This window comes from Poeciliopsis prolifica, unplaced genomic scaffold (assembly GCF_027474105.1).
Source record: "Poeciliopsis prolifica strain line A6 unplaced genomic scaffold, Auburn_PproV2 SCAFFOLD069, whole genome shotgun sequence".
Classification (NCBI taxonomy): Eukaryota; Metazoa; Chordata; class Actinopteri; order Cyprinodontiformes; family Poeciliidae; genus Poeciliopsis; species Poeciliopsis prolifica.
Window position 1 is genome coordinate 1450001 of NW_026562444.1, and position 27522 is coordinate 1477522.

General features: G+C 48.0%; 1 protein-coding gene and 1 pseudogene across 1 annotated transcript; one reads left to right on the top strand and one right to left on the bottom strand.

Moving 5' to 3' along the window:
• The window catches only part of LOC129351765 (nonsense-mediated mRNA decay factor SMG7-like), a 14177-nt pseudogene extending 27 nt beyond the window's left edge, over positions 1–14150 (top strand).
• An 8179-nt stretch (positions 14151–22329) lies between these two features.
• Positions 22330–24175, bottom strand: LOC129351662 (uncharacterized). Its single transcript, XM_055020607.1, has 2 exons — positions 24027–24175; positions 22330–23203 (listed from the first exon to the last, which is right to left on the bottom strand). Exons 1-2 carry the CDS (start codon positions 24173–24175, stop codon positions 22330–22332), a joined length of 1023 nt encoding a protein of 340 aa, XP_054876582.1.
• Positions 24176–27522: the final 3347 nt, after the last annotated feature.

Consider the following 27522-nt stretch of genomic DNA (forward strand, 5'->3'; position numbering starts at 1 on the left):
TGCAGGTCACACAGGAACATGATGGCGCCTGGAGGAGAGTTAGCTTCGGGACCAGTCGTAGTTTAAAGGACCGGTTTGGACCCGGGAGAATGAACGTCTGCGCCCAGTACCTGCGGTGAGTTGGGCTCCGAGTCCCGCCCCGGTGGTTCCGGTGGTTCTGGAGGTTCTGGAGGCCCGGGAAGGAGCAGGTTTCTCCCCGCTGCTGGATTGTTTTGCTCGGCTGTTAGCCTGGAGCTAGCTTAGCTAGCATCATGAGGCGTTAGCTTCATATATTTGTGATGAGAGGCAGCAGCAGCTTTCATTCTCAGCCACTAATGTTGGATATTGAGTTAATCTGTGGTTAGAGGCAGACAAGCTATTAACTTGTGTTTAATAGTTTTTATCCACGGTTTTGTTTGTTGTTAGCCTGTTAGCTTCTCTGCGGCTGTCAGGTTAGCATCGATACTGCTACATTTATGGGGTAATTACTGGACTGGAACTTCCTCCAGCTGGAAACCGTCGTGTCAGACTTTCTGTCTGCTCACAGTCAGAGTTAATAACAACGGAGAGGAAGAGTTTCATCTTTAGGAAGCCTCACAGTGCGGTTGGTTATGGTTTGGACCCAAAAGTAGCCGGAGCCCATTGGCTTCATGTTGACATGCGATCTGAGCTGTTAAATGTTTTAGTGAGGAGGAAGAGGAGCAGGTGCGATGAAGAGGTGAATCCCGGGTCCTGCTGTGTGTCTCTAACCTCCTTCTCCTCTCTGTTTACATCCGAGCAGCCAGGCGGAGGCCCTGAAGGCTGACATGACAGGTAGGTCTGCTCCGTCACACTCACACCTGTCCGGGCTCCGTCTACTTCCTGCTGGGCGTCCAGCAGGTTAAAACGGCTTCATGGAGCATTACCATAGCGACCATCAGACGGGCTTAATTAATTATTGAGAATTGATCAGTTAGTTAGTTTTGGACCCATCAGAAGCCTGAATGCAGTGAAACGTTTCATTCCTGCACTGATCAACAGGAGCAGTGAAAACCTGAGCAAATCATTTCATAACCAAAACAAACACGATCAGCTGAACCATCAGGCTTACTGACCTCTACCCAGCTTTCTGACCTTTGACCTCTGACTTGCTGGTAGTGGTTCAACATGTTGGCTCCTGGGACTGACTCTGATGTTTTAGACTTTATACAGAATAAAAGTGATTAAAAAGAGGAATCAATGCTCTTTGATCCATTTATCTGCTTTTCACTGAGAAACATTTTAATTCAATTATTCTGTTCAGTTGGTTTTTATTCATCGATTGACCAGCATAATCCAGTTTCTCCATTTTTTATCTGGTTCTGGTCTCTGATTGGTTAATTTGATTTCACCCAGAATAAAGACTTGGTCCTCAGGTGAGCCACGTGTTACAGGTGCAGGTGTGTCCGGTCTGACCTGTTCGGAGGCATGTTATAACACGTAATAAACATGTTTATTACATGTTTGTAGAGACATTTATCTTCTTTATTCACTTATCTGAAGATTCCTGAAGTTAAAGTTCTGCAGACAGACGACCTGCATTTCCTCTGATGACCTTTGACCTGACCAGTTCAGTTTTAGTTTGGCTCCCCAGAACCCTTCAGTCCAGTTGGATCAGGTTCTGATTGGTTCATTTGATGGACTTTGAGTTTGTTGCTGGATTATGACTCAGTAATCTGCTGTAAGCTCAACATCTTGGTGGACATTTTTCTGCCAAATCTCAGGTTTATTACAGATTATTCAGATTTTTGTGACTGAAGCTGTGCAGACTTTACTGGACTTTTAGGTCCGGATGGGTTCTATCAAACCCAGTTTCATTGAACTGATGTCCATGAAAAGCTGATGGACTTCCTGTTTACGTCACAGTCACATGATGTCTGACAGCCAATGAAACGGCTTGTTTCAGTTTTGAAGCTTCAAAGGAAAATATTTTTTATTTTGATCAATTTCAACTTTTAATATTTCTTATATTACTAAAAATAATTTAGGTGCTAATAAAAATGTAAGTTGTTTATAAATGTGCAGAAACTCAACGTTGAATGTTGATTTAAGTGAATTGGAGGAAAAGTTCAAAGGGAGCCAAAAACCTGACAGGCTGGAGTCGATCTTCATCACCAACTGATCAGAACGTCAGCAGAAACGGTTCTGGTCCGATTGGAGCTCAGTTCCCTCCTCTTCCTCTCCGGGTTCCAGACTCCAAGCTGGGGGCAGCAGAGGTGTGGACGTCCCGCCAGGCGCTGCAGGACCTCTACCAGAAGATGCTGGTGACGGACCTGGAGTACGCTCTGGACAAGAAGGTGGAGCAGGACCTGTAAGCTGCTGCCACACACACACACACACACACACACACACACACACACACACACACACACACACACACACACACACACACACACACACTGTTTTTCTCTTAGCACCACAAACTGGGTGATAAACTTTTTTTAAAGAATAATTTTGTTTCCTGATTATTTGTTTTATTTGTTATTTTTTGTTTGTTTATTTAAAATGTCTTTCAGAGTTAAATGTTCATGAGAAATTAAAGTTTGTTCTTTGTGAATGTGTTATTATATCATTAACTTTATATTGGTCTGAAACACCAACGTTATGATTTGTCGTCAGCAGACTTTGTTCATGTTGATGGTAGTCTGTCTGTTTTGGCCGCTGCAGCTTCCATACCTGTGTTCACCTGGTGAGGAGGCGGGGCTTGGCGCTGAGAACCATTAGCAAGTTTTAAATAACTTAGTTTCAGGTTCAGGACCAGCAAGTTTTATGAGTCATGAGAAAACTTTGTTTTATCATCGCCTGGTTGATCACCAGGAGACATGACGACAGTTCAGAACCACAGAAGAAGAAGTTAGCAGCAGGAGCTAACAGCAGCAGTTAGCAGCAGTTAGCAGCAGCAGCTAACAGCAGCAGTTGGTAGCAGTTAGCAGCAGCAGCAAACAGCAGCAGTTGGTAGCAGTTAGCAGCAGCAGCTAACAGCAGCAGTTGGTAGCAGTTAGCAGCAGCAGCTAACAGCAGCAGTTGGTAGCAGTTAGCAGCAGCAGCTAACAGCAGCAGTTGGTAGCAGTTAGCAGCAGCAGCTAACAGCAGCAGTTGTAGCAGTTAGCAGCAGCAGCTAACAGCAGCAGTTGGTAGCAGCAGTTAGCGCTAACCGTTGAACTGAGCTGAAGGTTTTTATTCTCTTTGATCTTTTTTTTCCTTCCGGAATGAAACGAACTTCGCTAACTTTGGGTTTGTTTCTGGTGACCTCTGACCTATCTGGTTGCTGTTGCTGTAGGTGGAACCACGCCTTCAAGAACCAGATCACCACGCTGCAGAGCCAGGCTAAGAACCGGACCAACCCGAACCGCAGCGAGGTTCAGGCCAACCTGTCGCTGTTCCTTGAGGCCGCCAGCGGCTTCTACACCCAGGTACGACCCGGTTCCGGTTCCGGTTCTGGTGCTGAGTAGCTGCGTCTGATTGGCTGCTGCTGTGTTGCAGCTGCTGCAGGAACTCTGCACCGTCTTCAACGTGGACCTGCCGTGTCGGGTCCGATCGTCTCAGCTCGGCATCATCAGCAACCGGCAGGGTAGCGGCGGCGCCATCGTCACGCCGCAGCCCAGCTCCTGCTCCTACATCTGCCAGCACTGCCTGGTCCACCTGGGAGACATCGGTCAGCAGAACCTTGGACCGCCGCGCGCCGTCTGGTTCTGATCCGCACTGACCCGGTCTGTGTTTTTCTCTTTCAGCTCGCTACGGAATCAGACCAGCCAGGCGGAGTCGTACTACAGACATGCGGCCCAGCTGGTCCCGTCCAACGGTGAGTTGCACCGGGTCCACCCCAGACCCAGTTGGTTCTGGTGGTTGTGCTGGTCAGTCCTGCTGGTCTTCTGGTACCGTTGAGGTGTTTTCAGTTTCAGCGACTCGGTATCAGATTTGGACCTGTTCAGGGTGAACCTGGGCTTTGGCTCTGGTTCTCCTGTGACCCTGATCTGGGTGCAGTCTTTTGCCCTGATGTTTGGCGGCCATGTTTGTAGTCTCTGGCCCTGATGTTTGGCGGCCATGTTTGTAGTCTCTGGCCCTGATGTTTGGCGGCCATGTTTGTGCTTGGTCTGCAGGTCAGCCCTACAACCAGTTGGCCATCCTGGCCTCCTCCAAAGGCGATCACCTCACCACCATCTTCTACTACTGCCGCAGCATCGCCGTCAAGTTCCCCTTCCCTGCTGCCTCCACCAACCTGCAGAAGGCCCTGTCCAAGGCCCTGGAGAGGTACCGGCCCAACCCGGCCCCAACTCGGCTCTGACGCCGCGTCTCAATACTGTGTAAGCGCTCCTCTGTGTCTCTACAGCCGCGACGACGTGAAAACCAAGTGGAGCGTTTCTGATTTCATCAAAGCCTTCATCCGGTTCCACGGACACGTCTACCTGAGCAAGAGTCTGGACAAGCTGGACGCTCTGCGGGAGAAACTGGAGGAGCAGTTCCAGGTAGCACACCTGCAGCTGGACCAGCCGGGTCTGGACCTGGACCGGCGTCATCGCCTCTCTCTCTCTCTCTCTCTGTCTCTGTGTGCAGAGGCTGATCCTGCAGAAAGCCTTCAGCTCCCAGCAGCTGGTCCACATCACCGTCATCAACCTGTTTGAGCTGCATCACCTCAGAGATCTGACGGCCGACGGCAGAGAACCAAGCGGCGCCGAGCAGCAGGTCAGCTGGTTCCAGCTGCTCGGACTCTTCAGTAAGAACCACCGACCCTCCCGTCTCCTCTGTGTCCTTCCTGTGTCCTCAGTGTCCTTCCCGTCTCCTCTGTGTCCTTCCTGTGTCCTCAGTGTCCTTCCTGTGTCCTCAGTGTCCTTCCCGTCTCCTCTGTGTCCTTCCTGTGTCCTCAGTGTCCTTCCCGTCTCCTCTGTGTCCTTCCCGTCTCCTCTGTGTCCTTCCTGTGTCCTCAGTGTCCTTCCCGTCTCCTCTGGTCCTTCCTGTGTCCTCAGTGTCCTTCCTGTGTCCTCAGTGTCCTTCCTGGGTGTGATGTGCGGCCGGATTCTGCTCAATAAGACCCGCGTGAGGACATCATGGGGGAGTGTCCTCTGCCAGCCATCAAGCTGTCTCTGGATTGGCTGAAGCTGAGGACCAGCATCTTCCAGGAAGCTGCCGTGGAAAACAGGAAGTAGTGAGTCCAGCTTCCTGTTGCTGATGCGGCACAGCGTCTGAACCGCTGAGACCAGAACGTGTCCTTTGTGTCTCCGCAGCGTCTGGCCGTGGCTGGTGTCCATCCTCAACAGCTTCCAGCCCAGGGAGGAAGACCTCTCTCTTCCTCAGGTGCGGCCCGGAGGAAGAGGAAACCGTCGACCGACGTCCACTGCTCTTCAGCAGTGGACGTCGGTCGACGGTTCTGAATGTGGGAACGGTAAATGTTGTGGTCGTGGTCCTGAGGTTGCGTTTGTTTCGCCCACAGCGCTGCCGCTGCCGGAGGAGTTTGAGCTGCAGGGCTTCCTGGCGCTGCGGCCGGCTCTGCGCTGCCTGGACTTCACCAAAGGTCACCAGGGCATCCTGGTGGACCGGGACGGCCTGCCGGTCCACGCCCGCCACCAGCGGCTCGTCGCTCTGGGGAAGTGGGTCGCCGACAGCCAGCCGGGGTGAGACTCGCCTCGCCGCCTCACGGTGCGTCTGAGACCCAGACGGGCCAGAACCGAACACGTGTCCCGTCTCGACAGGCTAATCCGGTGCCAGGTGAACGAGACGGCCTGCTCCTCTTCCTCACCGACATCCCGGAGGAGGCCGTCCAGGAGCCGCAGGAGAAGGAGGCTCCGGTGCTGCAGGAGTCGTCCAACGGCGAGCAGACGCTGAACGACGGCGGGAACTCGGGCCTGAAGTCGGTGCTGTCCGCCGGGAAGACCCAGAGCTCCTGGTCCGACGGCAACGAGCGGCCCGTCGTCACCTTCAGGAGAAACATCAAGCCCAGGAGCAGAGCCGGGAACCGGGCCGGGTCCAGCCGCTGAAAGAGCTCAGCAAGGAGCGCCGCGACTTCCCCAAGGGCAACGGCACGGCCGCCGCCAAGATGGAGCCCAAGAGGGACGGGAAGAGGAAGAGCGAGGTCAAGAAGGCCGCGCACGAGAAAGCGGCCGACGTCGGGAAGCAGGTCGGACCGCGACCGATCTGGTTCTGTCATTGGCCCGGCTCCTGGTCCGCGCAGTAACCGCTGTTCCCCCTCAGGTCAAGGCTCAGACGGAGCTGAGGAAGACTCCGGTGTCAGAGGTCAAGAAGACTCCGGTCACACAGACCCAGACCACCGGTCGTCCCGTTCATCCCCATCCATCACCCGGAGCTTTCCACCGCTGCCCAGCAGACCCAGTAAGCTCAACTGAAACCAGTTAGTGATGTCAACACAGAACAGCAATGAAAAACAGATATGTGGAAAAATCTGACCTCTAGTCTGACCTTTAATCTGACCTCTAATCTGACCTCTAGTCTGACGTCTATAATGACCTCTAGTCTGACCTCTATAATGACCTCTAGTCTGACCTCTATAATGACCTCTAGTCTGACCTCTATAATGACCTCCAGTCTGACCTCTATAATGACCTCTAGTCTGACCTCTAATCTGACCTCTATAATGACCTCTAGTCTGACCTCTATAATGACCTCTAGTCTGACCTCTATAATGACCTCTAGTCTGACCTCTATAATGACCTCTAGTCTGACCCCTATAATGACCTCTAGTCTGACCTCTATAATGACCTCCAGTCTGACCTCTATAATGACCTCTAGTCTGACCTCTAGTCTGACCTCTATAATGACCTCTAGTCTGACCTCTATAATGACCTCTAGTCTGACCCCTATAATGACCTCTAGTCTGACCTCTATAATGACCTCTAGTCTGACCTCTATAATGACCTCTAGTCTGACCTCTATAATGACCTCTAGTCTGACCTCTATAATGACCTCCAGTCTGACCTCTATAATGACCTCTAGTCTGACCTCTATAATGACCTCTAGTCTGACCTCTATAATGACCTCTAGTCTGACCTCTATAATGACCTCTAGTCTGACCTCTATAATGACCTTTCTAACCCAGAGAGGTTCTTCTGCTACTGTTACATCCAGCACCAGTCCAGCCGTTCAGAGTTTGAACTGGGCCTGTGGTTCTGAATCTGGACCTGGTTCAGTTGCCAAACAGAACCTCTGACTCTGGTGAGGATTAGAATCAGAACCGGGTCACCGAGACCCGGAAGTCTCTGTTCTGGTTGATGGAAGCTGGTCGACGTTGGTCAGGATGTTTTAGACGCTGCCAGTCTTTTACTGTGAAAGGAAAGCAGATTTAACTTCCTGTCTGTTTCTCCGCAGACTTCCCGCCCTCGGCCTACGTGATCCCGCCCCCGGTGGCGTTCCCAGGAATCCAGGTGAACCCGGGCTTCACCTTCCCTGCCGGAGTGTCCGTCCCCGCCTCCTTCCTGCAGTCGGCCGTCCACCAGCAGGCGGCCGGCCAGGCCGGGAAGCAGTCCCACATTCCCTACAGCCAGCAGAGGCCGTCGGGGCCGGGGGCCTCGGGCCAGGGGCCCCTGAGCCAGGGCCCCTCGGCCCAGCAGCCGTCGCCCCAGCAGGCCCTGCAGCAGTCGGTGCAGCTGCAGGTCCAGGCCCTCAGCCAGCAGCAGCAGTCCCCCACCAAGCCGGGGCAGCAGGGCGGGATGGGCAAGAGTCCGCCGCACCACCCAGGGCTGCAGCAGGTAGGGGCGGCCGACCCTGACCCGAGTCAGAGATGGATCGGGTGACTCGTTAAACCGATTTAAACGCCTCGTTCAGCTGTCCTCAGCGGCCGACTGGAAGGCGTCTGAAAGCCGACTGGCGGCGCGTTCAGAGGCTGAGGTCTGCTGACATCATCGCTGAACCAGTGATGCATATTTTTAATTTATCCTTGCATTAATTCGCTGGGCTGCCTGGAGGAATTTTATCGACTTGTACAAATATAGAACATACTTGATAGGAAAAAGTTTCTGTGATTTAGGGAAGGAGTCGGTGAGTTGTTGGGATTCAGGGTCAGCTGTACCATGAGACAACTGTCCATGGAGATTCTGTTATTATGTTAACACTCGGTCCGAATGAAGGGATGCATGATATGTATTTGAAAACATTTCAACATAAGTTATCGATCACACCAACTTAAGGCTTGATGTAGTGATCCTAAACATGAAGTGTCTGCTCTGACCCTGGCTGACCTGTGAATGATGCACTCTGCCACATGTGGTGCGACTGGGATGGTTCCTATCGTTATTTTGCAGTTTCTCCATGAAGTTGTCACGTTTTATAAACCTGCGGTGCAAAGCCGAAGCGCCAATCGTTCTGTTTCTCTGCACGTGTCTCCGCTCCACCCGCCGCGCGCTTCACCGCCGCCTTAGCAGCAGCTCCAGGACGACGTAACGTCTCAGTAACGTTGTTGTTTCCAGGTTAACTCTGTTCTGAGTCTCTGCAGGTTTCTGCGGCTTCCTGAACGTTTCCTCTCTGACAGTTCATGCAGGTCCAGGACCAGCCGGCCGCCATGTGGAGCCAGTCCCAGGCGGCGCTGCAGAAGCTGTCCCCCCTGCAGATGTCCATGAAGCAGCAGCAGCAGCAGTTCTTCATGGGGGCCCCAGACCCTGAAGCTGTACGAACAGCAGCTGCCGGGCCCCCAGCCTCACATCTCCAACATGGACAAGAAGATGAAGTTCCCTGACGTGAAGATGCAGGACTTCTACTGGGATCCGTCGTACCGCATGGACCGCATGGGGGAGGGGCTGGCCCTGATGGCGGAGCGCATGAAGAGGGAGTCGGAGGGCCCCGCGGGGCCCCGGGGTCCTGCATTCGAGGTCAGCTGACAGAAGACCCTGCTGTCTTTCTGTCTCTCTCTCTTCCTCTCTCTCCTGTGTTGCAGCTTCCCCTCCTCCTGGCAGAATGCGTTAGCCACCTGCTGGTCAGTTTAGGAACTGCACTCTGAGAGTCTTGCCGCTCAGATAAAACCTGCTGGAGCTTTTAGTGAAACTCTTCCTTCTTCCACTGTTCTTACTGGCTCGCTCTGTTTCTGTTCTCCTCTTCCTCCTGCTCTTCCTCTCTCACCAGGACAAGAGCTCGCCCTTCCTCCCTCCTGACCTGTTAAAAACTCTAGCAGACCTGGAGGAGGACGAGGAGCTGATCTTTGCTAAGCCTCCTGATTTCTTCCAGGCGCTGGCCGGCCCTCTTAGCTCTGCTGGACCAAATATCTTTGTATGTAGCCATCTCTTCCTCTTCCTCATCAGCTGCTCAGCATGCTGCCCCCTCCACGCTGTTTTCTTTGTAGATCTAGAAACTGAAGTTATTTTCTCCTTCATTTCCTCGGTCTTCCTAACATCCAGACAGTTAGATGAGATCAGCCGGTGTTGAGCGGATGAACGTGTCACTTCCTGTTTGCTGGGTTATGGTTTTCAGTCTGCCCTCCGTCTCTGCAGCTGCCCAACCAGAGCAGGATGGAGAGCAGCCAGGAGGCCGTCAGCCAGTCGTCGTCTCTGCTGCCCATCGCCGGCTTCCCCATGCAGGTCAGGACCTCCGTCTGAACTACCAGCTCTTCTCTCTCACAGTTTTTCAGCCCATCCAACAAACTGAATAAATGAAACCAGCTTCAGGTCGTCATTCCATCCTAATGTCTGCCTTTCTGTGTTTGGGTCAGCCTCAAGTTACACCTTTGCGTTTGTCACTGTATTGTGTTTTGCAGATATAAAGTTTCTAAATGGAGGAACTTATTGAATCAATAAATAACACATTTCCTGTCTGATTTCTGAAGAAAATAGAAATGACTTGAGCTGAATCCGTCTGACAACATGAAACATCTGAGAAATCAAACGGTGTAAAGGAAAACAAAATATCTGACCCGGTTCAGAACATTTCTGGAACTCTGTTCATGTTTTGTGTTTCTGCAGGATTTCACCCAGAACAGCATCTTCAGTCAGGCGTACGGTAAAAACCTGCCGCCCAGCTCCAAGGCCGACGCTCCCATGATGCAACAGGAGCCCTCCCTGTACTCCCTGTTCGAGGGAAACCCCTGGTCCCCCTCCCTCCCTGCCAGCTCAGGTACGGTCCGGCCGCCCAGGTGTTCCCTCACGACTGCGGCGCCGTTAACCATGCTGCTCTCTGATTGGCAGACCACTCCACCCCGGCCAGCCAATCCCCTCACTCCTCCAACCCCAGCAGCCTGCCCTCCTCCCCCCCACCCACAACCACGGGGCCGCCTCCTTCTCCAACTTCGGGCCCATAGGCACTCCGGACAGCCGGGACCGGCGGGTCGTGAACCGATGGAAAGCCGAGAAACCGGGTGAGTTTCAGGGTTGGGGGATAAACATAAGGCTCCCGTCCTCTGGGTGGACCGCTGTCTGCTGCTCTGTGTCCCTGCAGAGGCTGGAAACATCAGGCGATTGGTCGTGCTCAGATGTTGGCGCTCTGACTTCATTTCCTGTCCAGACTCCTTTTGATTTTGAGCTGTGGTGCTGCAGTGACCCCCAGTGGTGATCTGAGGCTCTACAACAGGCTCTACTGTGTGAATCTGTTTTCCTGTTGAAATGACAAACTCTTCGTTCTTCTCTAGTTATTCAGCAGATATTGTGACAAACTCATTCCCTTGGACCAAATGCTACTTTTGATTCTTCCCTTCTGTCCAATATAATATTTTTAGTTTTGCTTTGTATCCATTGTGATGAGTTTATCTTGCTTTATGCCTGTTCCTGTTTCTGCTGCTGATTTTCCGCCTGTGGGAAAATCAAGTTATTGTGTTTCCTTCCTTTGTGATGCTGCGTTCAGGGACCGGCTTCGGCTGGACTACCTCCCAGCTGCCGCCTCCGCCGCGGCGCCCGACTCCAGCTGGCACCAGGGCGGCTCGGCGGGGAGCTCCTGGACCAATCAGGAGTCTCCCATGGAGGAGTCGTCCTCCACCGTGCTGCTGGACAGCCTGAAGGTACCGGCTCTCCTCTGTGCTGAAGCTGACGCAGCCGTTACTGCAGACCCAGTGAGGCCCATAAAACCAGACGGTTCTGGTGCAGGATGGACCTAAAAGCTGAGGAAAGATGTTTAAAAACATAAAATCTAACATATCCATGAATCTATGAACAGCTTTTAATAGTTAACAAATTTATCTTTATACTCTATGATCTAACAGGGAAAAAATCTCACTAAGTATTGAACTAGTTGATGACTTATTCATTTGCAGAACATCGAGATATTCATGAGGCAGTTTTATGTTTTATTGAACTTCTTTTCCAGCGGTTTGTTAAAAAACGACTCGGCGTCTCGTCCGTCAGTCCAGCTGCATCAGAAACATCAACGCTACAAACATTCAGTCTGATGGCTTCCTGTTCATTTTCTGATCATTAATAAATGATCTTCTGATCGCAGCGTATTGATCAGATATGTAATCAGCTGATCTGTCAGACCGTCTGACTTATTGTTCACCGAACTGAAACATCAAACTGCAGCAGAGCCTGAGTCACACACACACACACACACACACACACACACACACACACACACACACACACACACACACACACACACACACACACACACACACACACACACACACACACACACACATATTTGTAAGGTCCCTCCCTGAGTGCATGTGTGTGTGTGTGTGTGTGTGTGTGTGTGTGTGTGTGTGTGTGTGTGTGTGTGTGTGAGGTTCAGGGTGTGTGTGTGTGTGTGTGTGTGAGGTTCAGGGTGTGTGTGTGTGTGTGTGAGGTTCAGGGTGTGTGTGTGTGTGTGTGTGAGGTTCAGGGTGTGTGTGTGAGGTTCAGGGTGTGTGTGTGTTTGTATGTAAACCTTTAGTCCTTAAATAAAACTGAAACCTAATTTCAGATATTATCTAGCGGTTGTCCTTTTGACAACAGGTAAACTTTCCTTTTTCAGATCTTATTGTCTGCTTGTCCTTTCCATGCGTTGTGATATTGATGTGACGTCCAGTAATGCTTCCTGATGCTCATGTTTCCCTGCAGTCCATCTGGTCCAGCTCCATGATGCAGCCCGGCCCGTCGGCGCTGGAGCAGCTCCTCCTGCAGCAGAAGCAGAAGCTGCAGCGAGGCCACGGCGCCATGAACCCGCCGCACTGAAGGGCAGCGCGAGGCGGCGCTTTTGTCCGGACGAACCACCACCAGGAGGAACGGAGGGAACCAAACACTCAAAAAATTAAAGCGGCGAGGGCCGGTGGAGGCTGGGGAGGCGACGCGACCCCCCGACGAGGCTCAATCACCACCCCACCTCTCGGCTGTTCGAGGAGCGGTGGCGCCCGCGTCGGAGGGCGACCGGGTGCCACGCCGCCGCCGGCTTCCTTCAACCGGCGGGAACCTGAACTTTGAGGAACCCCCCCTGCAACACCTCGGACCCCCTGACTCAGACAGACGCCCCCCCTCACCCAGAAATCTGGTTTCTTCTTGGGAAATAGGTTGGAGCTCCTGGACGTCTGCTTGGTCCAGAGGCAGACGGGGGGCGAGGGCGGGCTGGTGTTCTGTTTAAGGGGAGGCCAGGTGGAGCGCCGGGGGCGGACACACCAGACTGGACTTTCTGACTCTCCTTTCATTTTCATTGGAGTGAAGGAGGAGGAGGAGGAGGAAGGCTCTTTAAATACCTACTGATTATATATGGGCATAGCTGCACCGTGGGGGGCTGGTGGGCTGAACCAGGGTTCAGACCCCTGAGGGCGGCGCGGTGGGCGGGGCTAAGGGCGGCCCAGTAGTGTTACTGTTAGCTTACAGAGATTCCAGATATTAACTGAAAAAGAAAAAAACTGTATTTTGTGATTTGTTTGTAGCAGTTTTAGCTTCTCGCCCTCGAGGTGAACAGCTTCATCCGTTAGCTTCCTGCTTGAATACTTCCGGGGTTTCCTGCCTCTACTTCCTGGAATGCTTTACCTGATGAAGAAAAAAACTCCAGGTGTGACCTGCTTGCTTAGTGAACCTGCATCTACTCCTTTACTTTCTGTTCCGGTTCTGCCTGGTTTTAGTAGCAGCTGCTGTGAGTCCGGTCCGTCGGTCCATCGGTCCGCCGGGCCGCAGCGTCTCCCTGATGACCAACAACACAAAGCTTCGGTCAGGCTGCTTTAGAAAAGAGGAGATAATCAATCGCATGACATGAACAAAATGGTTTGAAAAGCTTCACTGATCAGATCCAGTTGGAGTTTTTAGAAAGGCTGAAAGTTTCCTAAAACCAGGAAGGTCATGTTTCAACCAGAATCTCCATTTCGGACCAGGAAGCTCCAGAATCCCAAAATATCAACGGTTTTTGTCCTGATGGAGGCGATCCATGTCTAAATCAGCCTGGAGCTTTTCAGCCCCTGAGCTAAACAGCGACATCTGGTGGACAGAGCGGAGCTCTGCAGCTGGCTGGGATTTCAGTGTGATTTGAACTGTTCTCCTCTGATTCTGGTTCTGGTTCTGGTTCTGGATCCTTGGAGAAAAGGTTCTAAGTAGGATGAAGCTCTGAGACGCCAGCAGGATAAAAAACTAAAAACTTTCAGACGCCTGCAGCTGTTATCGTTTAAACATCACTTTTTATTTAACTGTTACAGTATTGTAATTATTCTGTTATGAAAAAATGAGGTGCAGTTTTTGTCACGTGACTTTTCATTTGAAAATATCTAAAAAACAATCGAATGATCAGACGGTTCTGAAAGCTCAGCGGATTATTAATTATTGATCTGCTGACTGGTTTATTAAAGTGATTCTTTCTGTCTGAACAGTTCCAGGAACCATCAGGAATAATGTTGGATCAGTTTTTTTCTGCTCACTTCGTTTTAAAGTTGAGCTAAAATCACCTGGTTTTATCTGAAGTCCTGAAAGTTCTGCAGTTCGAGGCTCGGTTCTGGTGTCTCCCATCCAGTCAGAGCGGACCCGGTTGGACCCGGTTGGACCCGGTTCAGGCCAGCGTCCAGCTGGAAAAAAACCAGTGTTTTTTCCCTTGGGATGTTTTCTTCAGACTTTCTGTGATCGTGCTTTTCATGTTGCTTCATCTGAAGACGGGTTGCCTGAGCGGACCTGAGGAGCGGGTCGGAGCTGGTTCTGGTCCTGCTGGGCTGGAACATCAGCCTGGGGTTCTGGTTCAGGTCTGACCTTTGACTTCTTGTGTTTGTCTCTGTAGACTTTCAGATTTGCTGGAATTAGCCTTTAAATAAATGTGGACCGTGTTCTCCTCGACTCGGCTTCTTTATTTAAGTCAGCTTCTTTATTTATCAAAGTCAAACTGATGCAAAATACAACATTAATATGTGACTGCAGTTAGTCTGAGACCTCATCATGAGCCTCATCATGAACCTCATCATGAACCTCATCATGAGCCTCAACATGAGCCTCATCATGAACCTCATCACAAGCCTCAACATGAGCCTCACCATGAACCTCATCATGAGCCTCATCATGAACCTCATCATGAGCCTCATCATGAACCTCATCATGAGCCTCATCATGAACCTCATCATGAGCCTCATCATGAACCTCATCATGAGCCTCATCATGAACCTCATCATGAGCCTCAACATGAGCCTCATCATGAACCTCATCACCAGCCTCAACATGAGCCTCACCATGAACCTCATCATGAACCTCATCATGAGCCTCATCACGAGCCTCATCATGAGCCTCATCATGAACCTCATCATGAGCCTCATCATGAACCTCATCATGAGCCTCATCACGAGCCTCATCATGAACCTCATCACGAGCCTCAACATGAGCCTCATCATGAACCTCATCATGAGCCTCATCATGAACCTCATCATGAGCCTCATCACGAGCCTCATCATGAGCCTCATCATGAACCTCATCATGAGCCTCATCATGAACCTCATCATGAGCCTCATCACGAGCCTCATCATGAGCCTCATCATGAACCTCATCATGAGCCTCATCACAAGCCTCATCATGAGCCTCATCACGAGCCTCATCATGAACCTCAACAGGAGCCTCATCACGAGCCTCATCATGAGCCTCAACATGAGCCTCACCATGAGCCTCACCATGAACCTCATCATGAGCCTCATCATGAACCTCAACAGGAGCCTCATCACAAGCCTCATCACGAGCCTCATCATGAACCTCATCATGAACCTCATCATGAGCCTCATCATGAACCTCAACACAAGCCTCATCATGAGCCTCACCATGAACCTTATCATGAGCCTCATCATGAGCCTCATCATGAACCTCAACAGGAGCCTCATCACGAGCCTCATCACGAGCCTCATCATGAGCCTCATCATGAACCTCAACAGGAGCCTCATCACGAGCCTCATCATGAGCCTCATCACGAGCCTCACCATGAGCCTCACCATGAGCCTCACCATGAACCTCATCATGAGCCTCAACATGAGCCTCACCATGAGCCTCACCATGAACCTCATCATGAGCCTCATCATGAACCTCAACATGAGCCTCATCATGAGCCTCAACATGAACCTCAACATGAACCTCATCATGAGCCTCATCACGAGCCTCAACATGAGGCTCATGATGAGGCTCATGTTGAGGAACTTGGGTCAGAGTGTGGAGCTCATGGTTGAGAACTTGTGGTCAACACCACATGACTACAACAAAACTGTCGACGCATTAAAAGCACAAATCATGATGGAGTATTTGAAGGTCGGATCTCTGATCTTCGGTTCGGGAACCGGAACGGATCTTTAGACGCAGGAAACATGGGAACGGCGCAGGGATTCTGCTGATAAATGACATTTATTAGTTTTTGAAGTATTAGTTTTTGCATCCCTTCAAGAGTTTGACCTGAAACCTGAAACCTGCTCCTGTCCTGTTGCCTTCTGGTCCTTCTGGTCCTGTTATGATCAAGCTGCTTTACTGCTGAAGGAATAGAGATTTTCACTGACTGCCTGAAGTTAAAATATCAGTCTTACCAAGTATTTTGGTCTAATTTCTAGTGTGAATATATTTTGACTTGGTTTAAGTGTACTACGTTACAGTAATCTAGTGTGTCTAAATACACCATTCCTTGCTATTGATGAAAAAGGACTAGTTTCACTGGCAGATCATTTTACTTGGAATAAGACATTTTTTGTTAGAAGTTCATTTATCTGCCAATGGAACTGGTACATTTCTGTCAATATTAAGGAGTTGTTCTTGAAACAAGTTCCTCTTTCTAGCTGAAAAGTTCTGTTTTAGTTAGTCTGATTTCAGGTGAGCCGAGTTATTTTCTCTAGAAACTAGACCAAAATGTTTTTGCAGTGTGATAAGCTGGAGTAGATAACGATCCTCCTCCCTTCAATCCAGCCACAACGATTCGATATGAAAAACCTCAAACCACCTTCAGCTGCTGCTGCGAAGCTCCTATAGAGAAACAATTCAACAGTTTTTGTATGAGTGTTTCTCAGCGTGTTTACGGACCACAGTGACTGAAGTCAGCCTGAACGTCTGACAAAAACCTCTGAGCCTCACGATGAACCTGACGGTCCAATGTTCAACACAAAGCTCTCTGATTCCTCCAATTCTTATTAAATATGCAGAACTTTGGAAACTAAACTCTTTTCAGACGAAGCAAACACTGAATTACTGACATAATCACTGTAACCTGATTGGTTGTGTCCCAATGACCCGCATTACACTAAACATTTCAACTTAAAGCGGCTCCTTCTGCTACAAAGTAAAGATACTGAAGACTAAATGTTTCTTCTGCTACTGGAGTCAGGAAAACTACTTTATGTAGAGCAAAAGCTTCCAACTGATTTAAAGCACCAAGTCGTCTCAGTGCAGGTTGGGAAGACGCCAGCGAGTGGAGGTCCGGCTTTAGGACATCACTCGCTGCAGATACGGTCAAATGTTGTCTGATGAGGTTTCAGGCAGAGAAATTACAATTCCCATCCATCCATTAACTAAAGTTAACTTCTCACCGTGACATTTTGCTCCAGGTTCCAGACACACTGAAACTCAACCACTGGAAGCAAAGGGGACTTTTAAACATTCAAGTACAAGCCGGTTCTGTTCTTGCTGGAAGACCCAACAGAACCACTTCGCCTGCCAAACCACACGAAACCCAAAGACGAAAGCTGTCTGTTGAAATTTGTAAGAAAAATCTGACCTTCCCTGAGAATCAAGCTGACTGTTTCACAGCCAGTTTAAAGCCCAGAGTCACAGGAACCAAATGACCCTGAAGGAACAGAAAGCTCCGTCCTTCCCAAGCCGTCCACATTGGCTTGAGAGTCTGAAGTCTGTTCCCTGGCTGCGCTAAAGGTCACTGAAGAGTTCAACAGGCTGTTTCAGCATCACAAGAGCAGGAAGTCTCAGACATCTTGACCCCGGTGGCTGGGCGCGCCGTCATTCATCCAGCGGCTCGCCGTGTTTTTAAAATGTTTGAAGTTGACAGGAAAGTTTTAAATATCTCTTGATTATGTGTTATTGGAAGATTAATATCTGAACACCAACTATAAAGTCTTAAAAAATGCAAACATAAAAAAATAAAATAAGCAATGGTAAGCCTGGTGTAGCTTAAGTAAAGCCTGGCGGGCTGCCAGGCTTACAATGCACTGGAGGAAACCCTGATGTGTTGGTACAGCAGCAGAAACCTCTACAAATCTCCAGTAAGTTTTTGTTTTTCCCTGACATTATGCGGTTGCTTTATTTGCATACTTAATGTTTAGCGCCACTTACAGGCCTGGTGGAGTAACAGCAGCAGTTCGGTGCTGACTGAAGCCGGTTCTGTAATCGGTTCTGTGTGGATGATCATATCTGACCCACACAAATGGGTCAGTGCTGTTCCCCTGAATATGTACTTATTCCTGAGAAGTTTAAAGACACTGTATCAGTTTTATGACGGTTAACTTTGAAATCAGTTTTGATTTTATTCACGTTTAGTTTGTAACCAAACTAAACGTGAATAAATATTCTGGTAGAGATGAAGATCCAACCTTTGTTTCATATTGCAGTTCAGTATTGATTGTTTTTCAGACATGATGATGGAGGGAAACAGCAGAGTTGTCAGTTGGAAGTGTTCAGCTGGTTTCCTGCTGCAGGTTTTTGTTGGACGGTTTTTCACCGTGTTAACTGGGGTACCACTCTGACTGAACCTGCACACACAGCCCAACAAAAACCTCCAGGCTCTCCTGATCTACCTGCTAAACCCTCAAAGCCTCCCATGGAGACCCAAACAACCGGAACCAAGCTGTGTTTCAGGTCAGTTCTCTACATGCTCCTTCATATAGAAAACCTGAAACTTTCCTTCACTTTTCTTCTGCTCACATCTCTGCACTGCTTCTGATCAAAGTCTTGTCAGGGTGAAAATCTCCCTTTAAAGTCCTAACAAACTCATTTAATGCTCCAGGTTTCAGATCTGCACCGTTTGTGGTGGAAGAGGATTTTCGTCCTGGCTGGGCTCCTCTGAAGAGGCTCTCAGGTTTTTGTATGAGGCCGTCAGACTGTGATGCATTGACGTTCGCAAAGCCGATCCAACTCACCGTCTCTCCTCAAGGTAAGAAAAAACACGCCGCCTGGTTGATGCTCACAAACACAAACCTTTACTGCATTTTTAGATTCAAACTTGAATGTTTTATCTTCCAATCTCTGAGCTGGACTCGTCGTTTCTCTGTAAATACGAGCCAAACGAACCGTTTGGGACAGAAACGCTGTGAGGCATGTTCTGATTTATTCATGGCGTCTAAAAGAGCCGAAACTTTAAAAACATTTATGTTGTGCTGTGGCTTTAACTCCAGATAAATAAATCCTTGCCTTTAGTTGTTCCATGTTTTCTTTAAAATGTTTTCATTTTATAAAAAAAACAACTTGATCATTTTAAATGCACATAACGAAAACAGTTCTAAGAAAATGTGTTTTTCATCCAGAAGCTTGAATAAAGGCAGCAGAGTTTCTATCCAAAAATAAATGTTTCAAAATAGTGGAATTAAAGTATCAGTGACAAAATATATTTAATTGATGCAGATAAAGCAATGAGTTAATAAACCTCTGAATGTTTTAGTAACTTTAGACTCTTGGATCTGAAACTGAGTCTGAGAAAAATATTGATTTGGTTTATGAGAATAATTGAGTCATTTTAAAGTGAAATCCACAATTTAGATCAGAAACATGATACAAATAAAAATATTGCATCTCAAACTGTAAATGTTTTGCTCACAGTGGAGATATTATCATCCAGGAGCGAAAAGTTGAACCTGAAGTGCATCAAAGTTATAAAAAACCAAAAATACAAATTTACATCAATTTACTTTCTAAAAAATAAAACAAACTTTGAAATATAATACAGTGTGTAATTTATCTAAACCAGGATTTTGCTGTGAACTTTTAAAATGGTTTAGAACATAAAGGCTCATAAACATAACTGCTTATATTACTTAATAAAATGGAACAAATAAATTAATGTCAATATTTAAAATCTTGGTTGAAGCCCAGAAAAGGAGTAAAAGACACAAACGGAATTAAAACTGACTTGTTTTTATTCCCGTTTGTCAGAATATTCATTCAATCTGTGAATAAATATCAACTTATGGAAGTAAAAATCCACTTTTCCATTAAATCACCAAAATCAGTTTTTAACCATAAATTGTTTGTTTCTGTTTTATTGTTAGTTTTCTCTTGATGCAAAACCAGAAAATTATCACCTGCAGTTTAATATTCAACGTAACATGCAAAAAAATGCTTTAAAAAAATCTGCTAATGAAACTGACCAGATAAAAAATGATCAGTTTAATGCAGGATAATGTAACTAAATCAAAGCTTCATATTTAGGATTGTTTTGCAGTGAAACCTTGGAGCCAGAAAACAGTGAAAATGATGATTTTAATGTTTAATGTATTAAATCAGATGAATTCTAAAACAAACTGGGTTTCATGGCATTTTGTCCAAACCTGAAAATGATCAATAATTAAAGTTTATTTGAATAACTTTATTGAAAATCCCTGCAGTGTTTTTAAGTCCATCGTGGTTCTGTTTAATGTTTGACCCGGTTCTGGTTCCAGGCGGCTCCCCCGTCAGCCCAACCCTCTTCCTCCTCAGTCGCCTGCAGCCTGCCGGTTCCTCCCAGGAAGTCGGGTCCCAGTCGGGTCCAAATGTCTGTCTGGCAGCAGGTTTCCGTCCCAATGAGGGCGACATGGTTCTGGAAACGACGGGGGGTCCGGTCTCGGTGAAAACCAATCCGGCCCGCCTGTCTGCAACCACCAAGACCTACTATTACCCGGCTTCAGCAACGACACCATCAGCTCCTGCAAGCTGGGCGAAGCGAAGTCCAGCAGCAACAAAACAGGTATGAAATACCTGCAGGGTCAAAGGTCAGTGCGGCTCAGAAGATTCTGGACGACATTCAGGAGTTTTTTATCTCTGCTTTTCTCTAACAGATGATCAACCTGACAGGATTTATCCAGGTAAGTGAACACACACCTGTTTACACCTGGACACACACCTGAACACACACCTGTTTACACCTGAACACACACCTGGACACACACCTGTTTACACCTGAACACACACCTGGACACACACCTGTTTACACCTGAACACACACCTGAACACACACCTGAACACACACCTGTTTACACCTGAACACACACCTGGACACACACCTGAACACACACCTGTTTACACCTGAACACACACCTGAACACACACCTGTTTACACCTGAACACACACCTGGACACACACCTGTTTACACCTGAACACACACCTGGACACACACCTGTTTACACCTGAACACACACCTGGACACACACCTGTTTACACCTGAACACACACCTGGACACACACCTGTTTACAGCTGAACACACACCTGTTTACAGCTGAACACACACCTGTTTACACCTGAACACACACCTGTTTACACCTGAACACACACCTGTTTACACCTGGACACACTCTCCTGTTTTAATGATATTTTTGTGGATCTGCTTCCTGGTTTGTGTCTGGATCCAGTGAAAGCCCAGCAGAACTTCTTCGTGCTGCTGATAAGCGGCGTCCGGCTGATCTTCGCCAAAGCTGTGGCCTTCAACACCATCCTGACCGTCAGAACCTTGGTCATGTGACCCCTGGTCGTGTGACCCCTGGTCATGTGACCCCTGGTCGTGTGACCCCTGGTCATGTGACCCCTGGTCGTGTGACCCCTGGTCGTGTGACCCCTGGTTGTGTGACCCTTGTGAGCCGCCGTCCGGACCGACTGCAGAACAAAGGAAGCATCACGGCAGATTTTATCTCCTTCATTTGATGAAAAATAAACCAGAAGGAGAAATGGGACGAAACTGGAGTCTAAAAGTTACAAAATAAAATTTTAGGGTTTTATTTTTTTAAATTGAGCAGCGACTCTGAAAAAAACCAAAGCATAAACTCTCTCCTGATTTATCAACTTAAATTTATTAATTGTTTGCTTCTTACAAAATGTCTCAAAACAAAGTTTGCAAAAGAAAATCACCAAGTGAGAAATGAGGTTATGATGTTTCTGTTTATGAAATATAATGTTTATCTTTCTGCTTTAATTCTTTGACCAGAAACATTTAACTTCATGACTTCATACGTTCACTGGGATGAAACTGTGACATGAAGTTTTTACAGGAACAAGTTTCAAAATGTTGGATTCATTCTTTTAACAGTCATTTGACTGAATCCTTTATTTTTCTCCTAGTTTTGCTTCAGTCTCTGATCTGCTGTTTAATGATTTTAGCAGGTTTGTGTCATGAAAGGCGGCAAACAGCAGGCGTCCCTCACGGCGCGGCTCTCGGTCCTCCGCTTTATTCTCTCTTTGGTTTGATCTTGTTGCAACCAGCAAAGGCTGATTAACTGTCTGTTCATCGGTTTCCTCCTGAGTTTGACCTGCGGCGTCTTCACCGCTCAGCCTGCGTCAGTTTCATCAGTTGGACCACATTTGTGCAGGAAGCTGAAGCTGCAGATAAGATCAGTGAGAAACTAAACGGCAGCAGCAGCTGCAGCACTAGCTGCAGCAGCACCAGCAGCAGTAGCTGCAGCAGCACCAGCAGCAGTAGCTGCAGCAGCTGCAGCAGCTGTAGCAGCAGCAGGAGCAGTAGCAGCAGCAGTAGCTGCAGCAGCAGCAACAGTAGCAGCAGCAGCAGTAGCTGCAGCAAGTCGGTTTCACATCGACAGGAAACGGTCCAGCATCAGCTTCCTCATTCAAACTTTACTCTGTATTCATGTTTTACTTCTCAACAGCTTCAATAAAAATCTAAAAGCCAAACTGCTTTATTGTCTTATATTTTAATGAATAGAAATAAATTCATTTATTAAACAGTTTTATTTTATGAAACAGAGAAACCTGCAAAAAACAACCAGAAAACTTTAAGCTTTTATATTCAGGTTAAAAAATCTGGTTCTGCTTTTAGATTATCCTCATGAATGGATGACAATTTATTTCTGCTCAAAAACTTAAGAGGTCACGATCAAGTCGCGATTGGTGATTGGTGGCGTGTTGATGGCGTGTTGATGGCGTGTTGGTGGCCTGTTGGTGGCCTGTTGGTGGCGTGTTGGTGGCCTGTTGGTGGCGTGTTGGTGGCCTGTTGGTGGCGTGTTGGTGGCGTGTTGGTGGCGTGTTGGTGGGGGTTGATGGCGTGTTGGTGGCCTGTTGGTGGCGTGTTGGTGGCCTGTTGGTGGCGTGTTGGTGGCGTGTTGGTGGCGTGTTGGTGGCGGGTTGATGGCGTGTTGGTGGCCTGTTGGTGGCGTGTTGGTGGCCTGTTGGTGGCGTGTTGGTGGCGTGTTGGTGGCGGGTTGATGGCCTGTTGGTGGCGTGTTGGTGGCCTGTTGGTGGCGTGTTGGTGGCCTGTTGGTGGCGTGTTGGTGGCGTGTTGGTGGCGTGTTGGTGGCGGGTTGATGGCGTGTTGGTGGCGTGTTGGTGGCGTGTTGGTGGCGTGTTGGTGGCGTGTTGATGGCGTGTTGGTGGCGTGTTGGTGGCGGGTTGATGGCGTGTTGGTGGCGTGTTGGTGGCGTGTTGGTGGCGTGTTGGTGGCGTGTTGGCGGGTTGATGGCGGTTGGTGGCGTGTTGGTGGCGTGTTGGTGGGGGTTGGTGGCGTGTTGGTGGCGTGTTGGTGGGTGTTGGTGGCGGGTTGGTGGCGTGTTGGTGGCGTGTTGGTGGCGTGTTGGTGGCGTGTTGGTGGCGGGTTGATGGCGTGTTGGTGGCGTGTTGGTGGCGGGTTGGTGGCGTGTTGGTGGTGTGCACAGCCCCGTTAGGGTTATATTATTTCCAACATGGCGTCTCGCCACAGATGCTCCAACGGTTAGCTGCATTTCTGTAACATGTGCAGAGCTTCAGTCACAATAAAAGGAGGAAAAACCTTGAAGATCCTCAGACGTCTGACCACAACCTGCAGGCAGCTGAGGCAGGACCTCACCTGCAGTCCTCACAGGTAACGATAAGGGAGATGCTAACGGCGATGAGAGAAAATCTAATTCCCACTTGAAGTTGAATGTCTGTCTTCATGTCTCCAATGTTCTAGTTTATTTACGTTTTCTACTTTAAGGTTCTTTAAGTCTGACATCTCCAATGAACGTTGGACACGTTTAGTCTTTCTGATCTGAACTGGGCCTTGAAAATGCAGGAAGTACCGTGCCTGGCCAACAGGGGGCAGTGGTGAGCCTCAGACACCAGGAGCAACATCTGCTCTTCTAGGCATCGATACGACTGAAAACAGACGGATCTCTTCAGGTAGCAGAAGTTTGAACATGAGAAGCAGGATGACGGACGGACGGATGGACGGCATTTAACATCATGCACAGTTTCAATTCTGATCAGAGGTCAGCCAATCAAAACATTCAGATAGTTTAAAAAATGTGACCCTATGAAACATTTCATCTTTCTTGCTATTTTATCAACTTACGTTATTAGTCAGAATTAAAACGGCTTCTGTTGGATTTTAGATTTGAACATCAAACTGATGGGATGGATCCTGCGTCTCTTTCTGACGAGGGAGACCGACTGGACCAGAACCAGAACACACGGGTCGGTCCAAACTTTACAGTTTTTATGTTCCAACTCAACAATCTGGACTCATCCGGATGGAAATCAAAACATTTGTGTCGAAGTTTCTGTAGCTGCAGCGATGATTCCAGAACAAACATCGTCTGCATACGGAACAACAGACGACCCAAATGATGCCTTCTGGGTCAGAACCATCTGGGTCAGAACCATCTGGGTCAGAACCTCCTGGCTCAGAACCTCCTGGGTCAGAACCTCCTGGCTCAGAACCTTCTGGGTCGGAACCTTCTGGCTCAGAACCATCTGGCTCAGAACCTTCTGGGTCAGAACCTTCTGGGTCAGAACCATCTGGGTCAGAACCATCTGGCTCAGAACCTTCTGGCTCAGAACCTTCTGGGTCAGAACCTTCTGGCTCAGAACCATCTGGGTCAGAACCTTCTGGGTCAGAACCTTCTGGGTCAGAACCTTCTGGGTCAGAACCATCTGGGTCAGAACCTCCTGGCTCAGAACCTCCTGGCTCAGAACCATCTGGGTCAGAACCATCTGGGTCAGAACCATCTGGGTCAGAACCATCTGGGTCAGAACCTCCTGGCTCAAACCTTCTGGCTCAGAACCTTCTGGCTCAGAACCATCTGGGTCAGAACCATCTGGGTCAGAACCCTGTGGAGCAGCTGCTGTTTCCTCTGCAGGTGACGTTTGGTTCAGAAAACGGGTCACATCAGTTTCCTGCCTTTCAACAAAACTATGAAAGTTTTTTATCTGAAGAGACAAAACTAAAATAAACGACTAAAACTGATCCAGGATCCAGAACATGAGCCGACCAACCGACTGAGTGCATGGTGCTCAGAGAAATCCCTCCTTCATCTCCTTCATTAAGTTATTATTTATGAACAGATAACGGGTCTCAGGTGAACCTTCATGCAGATCATAGTTTCGTTTGGAGATGCTGAGTGAAGCCAGGATTTACAGGTGATTCTGAATTTACCTGAGATTTTCTTTAAGCTTCACAGAAACGTCTCCAGATTTGGAAACGTCCTGAAGCGTCCCGGCCTGCAGCTTTCTGAGTGGATGAGTTGCTTTGTGAAACGTACAGGTGGAATTTCTGCTGGGATACATCCTGGAAGTTCCAGGAGACTTTCCAGGAGACTTTCCAGGTCCTTCTTCCCTGTCACTGTATTTCACGTAGAGACGCTTTAAGGACCGATCCAAGTGCTGTCGATTCATTTCCAGGCCCTGGCGGTTCGACGGAGGCGGAGCCTGAGCCCAGAGACGCCTGATTGGCTCACGACTCGCTGGCGCCCCCATCAGTTCATCCTGGGACCGTTTGGACTTTAAACGTGGGTTCGGTTCCTCGATGTTCTGGATTTCAGAGGAAGAGACGATGCAGGTCAGATTTTATTTTTATTCAAGATTCTATGAAAAGGTGAAGAAAAATATGAATTTATAAACTTAATTTATGAACAGAATTTATGACTAATGGAAAACTTGGTTCTGAAATTATAAAACACTGAAAACAAAAATACTGACTCCCAAAAATAAATATAAATGAACCAACTGACGATTTGGACAAATTGAAGGTTTTATTGGTACAGATTAGGACCAGATAATCCAGATTATTGGCCTCTGAAGGTCACCGCAGTTTTTGTCACTGTTTTTATTTCTGTGTGAATCAAGGAGCTGAAAAAATGTATTTTGGAAAAGGAACCAAACTGAGAGTAGAGAACGGTAAGAAAATATATCCTGGTCAAAACTGAGCTTTAGCTCATTTTATAGATTTATTGATCATTTTCCCAGATTATAGATGTTTGATGGACAGATTGGAAACAAAGAAGAAAATTAAAGTAGAACTGAGACAAACAGAGAAACTGAAGAACAGAAACGCAGCAGTTTGTGCCTCAGTCTGACTCGATGTGTGACTCAGGGAGGAAACTACAGGATTTACTTTGGACCCGGAACCAAACTGTCTGTAGAACCAGGTCAGTCGGGATTATTTCAGTAACGTCTGGAGAATTATTCAGTTTTTATTTTGTTCATTGAGTTTTTAACACTTTCACGATGGAAACTAAACTATTAACAGCAGAAGATGAAAATCTTTTCTTTTCCAGTAATAATTATTATTAAAGTTGAGTTTAAATGACATCAGGAGGAATAAAACACAAAGACTTGAACCGGATCGGTTTCCCTCAGCACAGGAAACAAACTCTGCACTGAAGCTGGTGAGAGGCAAACATTTGATCTCACTTTCAGATGAATTCATTTTAGTTTCTGCAGCTGCAGAATATTATAGAGAAACGTCGGATTACAGGAGAGAGAAGCAGCTGGACATTAAATCCATGTTTCATCGTTTTAATCAGAATTATCAGAAAAACTGGAAAAAGTTCAAACTCATCAAATGAAGCAGGAATAAAACTAGAAACTTACAAAACAGAAAAACCAAGAAAATCCAACAGATTCATGATTATTATTACGGAACTGGATCTAAAAGCATTTAAAAGATTGAAATAAAGTTCTATAAAAATAATTTAATGATGATTAAAATGTTTCTGTTTGGTAAAATATTAAAAACTGGATCCAGCAACAAGAAAAAGAACCAAGATGGAACCGGGCCGCGGAACCGGTCCGGTTCAGATCAGACCCAGTTTGGCTTTAAAACCAGGAAGTTCTGCAGAACCTGACAGAGTCCAGATGGAAACGGACCTTCAGAACCGGGTTTAGGCTCAGATCCCAGCCGGTCCTGAGCTGGTTCCCAGTCCGGCCCGGTTCTTGCTGAGCCGTGCGTCTCGGTGGGACCGCTCAGGGTCGATACAGAACCGTCTTTGGACCGGGAACCGAACTGTTGGTTCAGAACCGTGAGTAAAACTTTCTGCTTTTCTGCTTCAAAGAAAAAAACGGAGAAAATGATTTTCCTCCCGAGGTTTTAAGACTTTATTTGATCTTTTGAAATGATCAGTTATTGTTATTGATCCATCAGCTGTTTGACTGATTTACACTCGTTCATTTATTGGACCAAGAAAAGCAGAAAACGTTGACCTGCTTCATCGTTTTCTCCGTTTCTGCGTCGCTGGATCAGGTTTCATATTGATCCAGAATATCGGATGTTTTTGCTGAGCGGTGCGTCGCAGTGTGACAGGAAACGCTGAGCGGCTGAGCTTTGGACCCGGATCCCGGCTCCTGGTTCTGTCCGGTGAGAAAACAAACGTTTTAAATTGTTTCTCTGACTGAAACGCTGTGAATCTCAGATCCAGTTCGATTTGATTCAAAGATCCTGGAAAGATCAGAAAACGTTATTCCAACAGAAGTTCATGACGAGGCTTTGATCGATCAGAACCGGACCTGGTTCTGGTTCTGGTTCTGGTTCTGGTTCTGGCTTCAGTCACAGTGTGAAGGGAACCGCTGGCCGGCTGCTGTTCTCTGCAGGAACCCGACTCGTCGTCGCTTCAGGTCGGTTCAGGTCGGTTCAGGTCCAAAATGACCCGACCCGGTTCTGATGATGCCTGGTTCTGGTTCTGGTTGTGGTTCTGGTTGTGGTTCTGGTTCTGGTTGTGGTTCTGGAGCAGACCGACGGGTCGGATTCAGTTTAACAAATAAAAACGAATCAGAAAAACTTTAGATTGTTAAACCAGAACTGAAGATTTTCAGTTTTTTTCCTT

Excerpts from the sequence above, each read along its gene's own strand:
- LOC129351662 (XM_055020607.1), bottom strand. The coding sequence starts at position 24,175 with ATGGTTCTGAGCCAGAAGGTTCCGACCCAGAAGGTTCTGAGCCAGGAG. Across the intron at positions 23,204-24,026 it reads TTTGGGTCGTCTGTTGTTCC|CTCTGCACATGTTACAGAAA; the intron begins GTATGCAGACGA and ends TTGTGACTGAAG.